Source organism: Vicugna pacos, chromosome X, assembly GCF_048564905.1.
Source record: "Vicugna pacos chromosome X, VicPac4, whole genome shotgun sequence".
Classification (NCBI taxonomy): Eukaryota; Metazoa; Chordata; class Mammalia; order Artiodactyla; family Camelidae; genus Vicugna; species Vicugna pacos.
In genome coordinates this window covers 95,694,444-95,702,175 of record NC_133023.1, presented here as the reverse complement: position 1 = coordinate 95,702,175, position 7,732 = coordinate 95,694,444, and the positions used below count along the sequence as shown (strand labels likewise).

Here is a 7,732-nt window from a genome sequence, read left to right as displayed (position 1 = left end):
TTAGCGGGGTGGGAGCAGGGGATCTTCAAAGGTCGAGACCCCAGGCCCCGGCCCAGGTTTCCGCTTCTCATCGGAAGAACTGTGCAGGTCTGAGGCCCGGCCCTGGCCCGAAATCCGGAGGCCAGGAAGGCATGGCATTTGCACGAAAATCAGCCTTGGTGACGATCCCCAATCTGCGAGGTCTCCAGTGAGCTCGGACCGCCTGGGGCGGAGATGCGGGGTGAGAATATCGAGGCGGGGGCCCGTGGCCGTGTCCCCCGCCCGCCCGCACGCTCGCTCGCTCCTCCGGGCGCCCGCGGCCTCGTGCGTCAGCGGCGCGGGCGGGGGCCGGGGGGAGGGGGGCGCCGCAAGGTGAGGGCCCCGCGCTGCCTTAAGACGCCGCGCGCCCCCGCCGCCGCTCAGAGCTCGCAGCGCGCCGCGCCGGCCGGACGTGCGGGCACAGGCGCCCGGCTCCCGCCGCCCCCGCCGCCCCCGCCGCCCCCGCCGCCCGGTGCCAGCTCGCGGCCGCCTGCGCCTCGAGAAGACGCCCGGTCGAGCGCGGCGAGTCCCCAGGGACCGGCACGCAGCTCCCGCGGCGCGACGCCTCCGGCAGCAACAGGTAAGCGGCCCGGCTCGGCTCCCCGCGCCGCGGCCCCCGCGCTCCGGCGCCCGGGAAGCCCCGTCCGCCGCGGCCCGACGGCGGCTGCGCTGCCCTGCGTGCAGACCCCCGGCGCGGCCCCTGCCCGCCGCCGCGCGGCCGGCCGCTCCCCTCACGTTTTCCCTCGCACTTTCCCTCGCGCGCCGCAGCCCCCCGCCCCCGCCATCGTCTCGGTGTTTCCTCGCCCTTTCTCACGGCCTCTGCTTCTCATCCTCTCTTCTCTTAACTCTCTTTTTTAATTTTTCTGCCGCCGTCTCTCCCTGTCTCTCCGTCTCGCTGTCTCTCGTCTTTCTCTCTCATGCTCTCTCCATCTCCCTGTCTCTCATTTGCTCATTCATTACCTCTACGTCTCTTTTGCGCGTCATTTTCTCTCTCTGTGTAGCTGTCTCTGTCTCTCATTCTCTGTCTCTCATTTTTTCTCTCCTCTTTCTCTCTCTGCTTCTCAATGTCTTGCGCGCGCTCTCTCTTAGACTCACCCCAGCACCCCTGCCTCCTCCCCCGTTCTCCCCGAGCTCACCCATCCCTACATCCGCCACCGCCACTCATGCCGAGTGGGCTGGAGAATGCAGGGAAGATGCCGAATTTGGGGAGGGGAGGGGGTCGCAATCCTCCCTGCATCCAGCCACCGCTGAGCTGCTGACAAACTAGGAGATTTATCCGCCAGAGCCAGCAGTGGCCAAGGCGGCAGCTGGTTTCCATGGCAAAATAAAGTCGACAGAGAGATAGAGATCAGAGACAGAGATCCAGCCAGAGAAAAATCGAGGTGAGGGATCTTCGGAGAAAGATGGAGAGAGACAGACATGCACACACACTCAAACATACAAGAAAATTGTTTAGCGAGAGTCCCAAGGAGACCGTGTGACAGAGAAACCAGCTCCCTTTAAGTGCACGCGCTGGAGAGAGTCTGAGCAACGCAGAGACGGATAATCGGGAGGGACAAGCAGTAGCTCTTAAGGGACCAACGAAGAGGGACATGCAGACAGCGGTAAAGAGAGAAGTTAACACACGGGGAGACTGAGACCACGGTGGGGACAGGGAGAGACACAGAGGGGAGAGGATCGAAGAAAGAGCAAGCGCAGCAAGAGACAGGAGACAGAACCCGAGGGAGACACGGATACAAGAGAGTTGGAGAGACACGGAGACGGTCAGAGACCCACATAGAGCTAGAGATACTGAACAGGTGCACTGGGGACCCACAGGGATTATGAGGGAGATAGCCTGTGAGACAGAAATGGAGAGACGAGACAGCATTAGGAGATGGAGAAGCGCACGCACTAGCGAGCGACAGAGACAGTGACAGGCAGAGGTACAGAGACGAGAGCGCATCAGAAAGAGACAGAGGGAGAGACAGGGACAAGACCGGAAGAAGGACGAGATACCGACGCGCGCACACAGCTACAGAGAAAGTGCGCCGGCGGAAGAGACTCAGAGAGAAACTGAGAGATGGGAGTAACAGAAAGGGAGGAGAGAGAACGACAGACTGGCAGAGACGGACAGACAGCACGCACTTGCTTTGAGGGACTGAGAAATAGGGATAGACGACAGAGTGAGAGACAGGGGTGAGAGAGAAAACTGGTGAGGCGCGCGCGCACGCGCACACACCCACCCCCACACCCCCCCCCAAAAGATGTAGGCAAAGTCCGCTAGTGAGAGACACTGGAGAGAGAGAGATAAATCGACACATGTAAATAGGCAGCAATGGGGCGCGCGCATGCGCTGGCGGGACAGACAGATCTCTGGAGAGACCCAAACTCGGAGACCCTGAGATAGTGTGGGAGACGCGCAGAGCGCGCGCGCGCCACCCGGAGACAGATGGGGGGACTCGGAGACCCCGGGAGAGGGAGGGAGGAAGACCCAGAGAGTGAGAGGATTCAGAGAAACTGCCCGGATGCGGACTGGGGCCGCGTGAGGGCCCCGAGGCGGAGGCCCTGCAGCTGCTGCCCGGCGCAGAGGCGCCCCCTCCCCTGGCAGGGGGACTAACCCGGCCCGCGTGTTTCTTTCGTCCCCAGCCTAGACAGTGTGCGCGGACCGTGCGCCCCTTCGCCGCCCGCAGGTGCCCGCCGCGCCTGCACGCGTCTCCCGCCCGCCAGCCGCGGCCATGGCGCCCACCTGCACCAACAGCACTCGCGAAAACAACAGCAGCTACACGTGCATGCCCCTCTCCAAAATGCCCATCAGCCTGGCGCACGGCATCATCCGCTCGGGCGTCCTGCTCATCTTCCTCGCCGCCTCCTTCGTCGGCAACATAGTGCTGGCGCTTGTGCTGCAGCGCAAGCCACAGCTGCTGCAGGTGACCAACCGCTTCATCTTTAACCTCCTCGTCACTGACCTGCTGCAGATTTCGCTTGTGGCCCCCTGGGTGGTAGCCACCTCCATGCCTCTCTTCTGGCCCCTCAACAGCCACTTCTGTACCGCTCTGGTTAGCCTCACTCACCTGTTTGCCTTTGCCAGCGTCAACACCATCGTCGTGGTGTCGGTGGATCGCTACCTGTCCATCATCCACCCTCTCTCCTACCCGGCCAAGATGACCCAGCGCCGTGGTTACATGCTCCTCTATGGCACCTGGATTGTGGCCATCCTGCAGAGCACACCCCCACTCTATGGCTGGGGCCAGGCTGCCTTTGACGAGCGCAATGCCCTCTGCTCCATGATCTGGGGGGCCAGCCCCAGCTACACCATTCTCAGCGTCGTGTCCTTCATCATCATCCCACTGATTGTCATGATTGCCTGCTACTCCGTGGTGTTCGGTGCGGCCCGACGGCAGCACGCTCTGCTGTACAACGTCAAGAGCCACAGCTTGGAGGTGAGAGCCAAGGACCATGTGGAGAATGAGGACGAAGAGGGAGAGAAAAAGGATGAGTTCCAGGATGAGAGCGAGTTTCATGGCCAAGATGAAGGTGAGGTCAAGGCCAAGGAGGGCAGCGTGGAAGCCAGGCATGGCAGCCGGAAGGCCAAGGAAGGGAGCATGGAGAGCAGTGAGGAGAGCTTGGAGGCCAAGGGCAGCGAGGAGGTCAGAGGAAGCAGCTCAATGGCCAGCAAAGGCCGCACGGAGGGTAAAGAAGGCAGCACCAAGACTGAGAGCAGCAAGAAGGCAGACAAGGGCGGCAGAGAGGTCAGCCAGTGCAACATTGACTTGGGTGAAGATGACTTGGGCTTTGGTGAGGATGACATCAATTTCAGTGAGGATGACATCGAGGCGGTGAACATCCCCGAGAGTCTCCCAGCCAGCCGTCGAAACAGTAACAGCGACCCTCCTCTGCCCAGGTGCTACCAGTGCAAAGCTGCTAAAGTGATCTTCCTCATCATCTTCTCCTACGTGCTGTCCCTGGGGCCCTACTGCTTTCTAGCAGTTCTGGCCGTGTGGGTGGATGTCCAAACCAAGGTACCCCAGTGGGTGATCACCATAATTATCTGGCTTTTCTTCCTGCAGTGCTGCATCCACCCCTACATCTATGGCTACATGCACAAGGCTATCAAGAAGGAGATCCAGGATATGCTGAAGAAGTTCTTCTGCAAGGAAAAGCTCCCCAAAGAAGACAATCACCCTGACCTGCCTGGAACCGAAGCCGGCACCGAGGGTGGAACCGAAGGCAAGATCGTCCCTTCTCACGATTCTGCCACTTCGCCTTGAAGTTGGTTCTAAGGTAAACCTTCAACTGTCCACAGAAAACAGGAGCGGCTTTCTCTTAAATGGACCATCCACAGCCCCATTAATGCCAGCTCATACCATTCCAGGCAAAGGTTCCGCACACATCCCTCTCACCACAAGGTAGATAAATGTATGGAAGAGGTAGGAACTGGGGTCTTCCCTTAAAAGTGTGCCCCTCAAAGAATGGACTGGAGGATTCTGACTGGAATTCCCCCCCAAAAATTATTAGGCTCTAAATTTCTTAAAGCAACAAGGGCTATCCATTTTGGACCCGCACTTGGTATTCTGTGTGTCTCCCCAGAGTTGCCGTGTGTCGGCTTTCGCTCTGAGGGAGAAGGAAGATGATGCTGGAGAACTTAAGGACTTTTGAGCTCATGGGCAGAGGCTTCAGCCTGTGTTCATCTGAATGGAAAGCAACGGAGCAAATCGTTCATGGAGCCCAGCAAGCAGAATCCTACTGACTGATCAACGTATGAGCCAAATTCTAAACAGAAGAGACCCACAATCTGGTGCAAAGACTATTACAGAAACTAAGAGCATCGCATAGTTAAAATACCAAAAAGTTTCTAGATCCCCTAAAGGGATCAAGAAAAGTGGAAGAGGTAGTAGGGCTTATTTGAAGTGGGAAGCTAGTCCAAGGGAGAAAATAGAGAAATAACATACACACACGGGGCTAAACAGTGGACTTTTTTCTGTAAAATCCTGGATTTGTGCATGGGCTGAGACCAAAATTATTTCATGCAAATAGAAAATTGTCAGTTAACAGTATTTTCTGTCTCCCATTTGAATAATAGTGAGACAGAAATCATGCCATTCTTTTGCAATTTTCCCTTTGTGATTGACTTGAGATGCTCACAAAAATCATTCAAAATGCCCTCTGCCAGTCACTTGTGTGGTTTTTTCCCCAGATAGGCCTTTTTGGTCAGACAGTATTTCCAGAAAAAAAGAAATTCCATTAGGGGTGGCCAAAGTCCTACAAAACTCCCACTGCCAATCAAGAGTAATGTGCCCACTAGAAATCTCTTTTGTGTCCATGAGACCATAGACCAAGAATATGATCTCCACATGGGGAGCACCTAAGGCCGGAGAAACCTCTTCCTTCCTCCAGGCACACTCACATGTCCTATCCACCTGTGGCTCTGTCTGAAGCCTTTCAGCTCTCCCCACATGTAGAAGAGAAAGATAAGAGGGTCACAAATAACAGAAAAGATGGTTTCTCAATACCTGGCAAGCATCTGACCTATTCCAAATAACCCTAAGATCAAAGCGTTCAGGTCAGACATATCCTAATTATGGCTGTTAAAATATATCACTTGGAAAAACCTTTACGATATCTACATTGTCCCTCGGGGCAATGCAGGGGAAGAGTTTTCAAATCTCAAACCCTGGAAACCACTTTGGGTAGGGATAGTATACACTTGTGTATTTCTGAGGTCACCGACCATATCAACACGACCAAACAACACAAAACCAAAAAATGATCAAAACAGTGTTTTTGATTCTCCTGAAGATCAAATTAAAGCAACTCTATGGTCAGTCGAGTGTTCATGCAGAAATCTGATGTTAATATGGGTGGAGGACGAGGAGGGAGGATTTGGTTGCAAAAAATGGTTAATCAGGTGGTTGTACATAAAGATGGCCATGTTCAGAGTTTAGTCTCATTCTTGTGTGATTACCATGTCTATATTAGAACTCAAATTTCATTCATTTAAAAGTTAAGCTCATTTATATTTTATCTCTTCCTCCTGACAGATTGCAACATGAACTTCTCAAGGGGAAGAGGTGAATAGCAGTGTATTTGGGCTAAATCTGCATGGGAATTTGGCATCACCATGCACAGAATTTAGGAGCGGAGAGGCGACAGACCCAAATAACTCTGAGCTGACCTGTCAACTCAGTATATCCATGAAAATCGCATTGATTTCAACCCCATTAATTTGGGACTTGTGGTAATTCAGACAAGACATGGGGGCTGAAGTTTACCCTTGCAGAGCATTTATTTTTCTACCAACATGTATAAAGTGCATTAATAGTCATAAATTTATGATTCCAGTTTATTGCCAAACTTTTGCACTGACCTGTCCTCAAAGGATATCTGAACAAAGAAACGGCCTGTGTACCAGTCCTTCTATGGTGGGAGGGGTGTCGCCTCCACGATCTGTCACAGTTGGAGAAGTTCAATGTAGCTGTAGCCTGACCTTCAAGTAGCAGTGCTGACCTGGGTAGGCAACAGGATTTCAAACATTAAATGTCTTCAAATATTTTGTTGAAACTGAACTTCTTGTTTTATTTTTAAAGCTGAACCCCTTCAAAGTGTATCAGAGAAAATTGTTTGCCAAAATCCCAAATCAAAATGGAAGCAGAGCCTGTACGCGTGTGGTAAGTCCACCTCCCAGCACACACAATGTTCTCTAAGGCACCGGGACGCACCGATTTCCTTTTTCAAGTTCCCCTTTTCCCTGTTTTTAGCCATTGTCCACTCTTATAGCAACTTGGATTTTTCAAAGGTGAAAACCTTTCGAAAGCGGGAGACTGGAAAAGAGGACCTTGGAATTCGAAGCATTCTGCTTTGCCAACATTTTCTTCTTAACCATCAATGGGGCCTCCAGTTAGCTTGGAGACAGCGACAGCTTCAAATTTTATGCAATTTTGAATAAAACACTATCAACTTCATGAAGTTTTACTGCACATACCGTTTTGTCATTTGAAAACCTGAAAGCAGACAGAAAAGTCATCATTAGCCTCGCAGACCCTCACATGCAGTAGCATTCCCTGAATGTTTTTAAAGGATGTATTCTTTTGCCAAGGCCACTCCATGTGTGCAGTAAAAATCCCATTAAAGTACAGGGGCCAGACAAACCAGCCTTTGAAACAATGTGATTTCCAATTTAATGATTTCCTTATTTAAGAATCATAGAGCATCTAGTTTGCCAAGGAGTCGCAGGTGCTTTGACTAACACACCAGTTTCAACAAGCTTGGGAAGGCAGTAATAAGGAGCAAGCCCCGGGCTTCTACGACTTCTCGGATGCAAGGGTCCACCTTCTTGAAGGCACCACCAACACCAGCTGCTCGGAAGTCCTGTGTGCTTCCGGCTCCCGGCCTACCTCCTGCCATCATGCCCACTGCCTTCACCTGCCTCACTCCCCCTCCCGCCCGCTGCTGCACTGGCCCTTCAGGAATATCCCATGCTTGAAGCTCTGTGTGCTCACTCACTCCCCTTCATTCCCCCCCAAACCCAGAGCTGACAGATGCACAGGGACCCCGGGGCCCACAGAAGCAGGGAAGAGAGATGTGAACACTAGGCGTGACCAGCAATTAAAGATATTTTTCTGTCTCTTCCCCAATCCAATCAAATTTAGATACCTACTTCAAATTCAACCAGTAAGGAAAAGTGCCCTTTTATGATGGAGGAGGAGGTAGGCACCTCATTTCTTACCAAAAAAGC

General features: G+C 53.3%; 1 protein-coding gene across 1 annotated transcript; it reads left to right on the top strand.

Moving 5' to 3' along the window:
• Positions 1 to 2,735: 2,735 nt before the first annotated feature.
• Positions 2,736 to 4,348, top strand: GPR101 (G protein-coupled receptor 101). Its single transcript, XM_006218162.4, has one exon. It carries the CDS (start codon positions 2,736 to 2,738, stop codon positions 4,266 to 4,268), a length of 1,533 nt encoding a protein of 510 aa, XP_006218224.1. The 3' UTR covers positions 4,269 to 4,348.
• Positions 4,349 to 7,732: the final 3,384 nt, after the last annotated feature.

Coding starts and splice junctions, on each gene's coding strand:
- GPR101 (XM_006218162.4), top strand. CDS start 2,736: ATGGCGCCCACCTGCACCAACAGCACTCGCGAAAACAACAGCAGCTAC.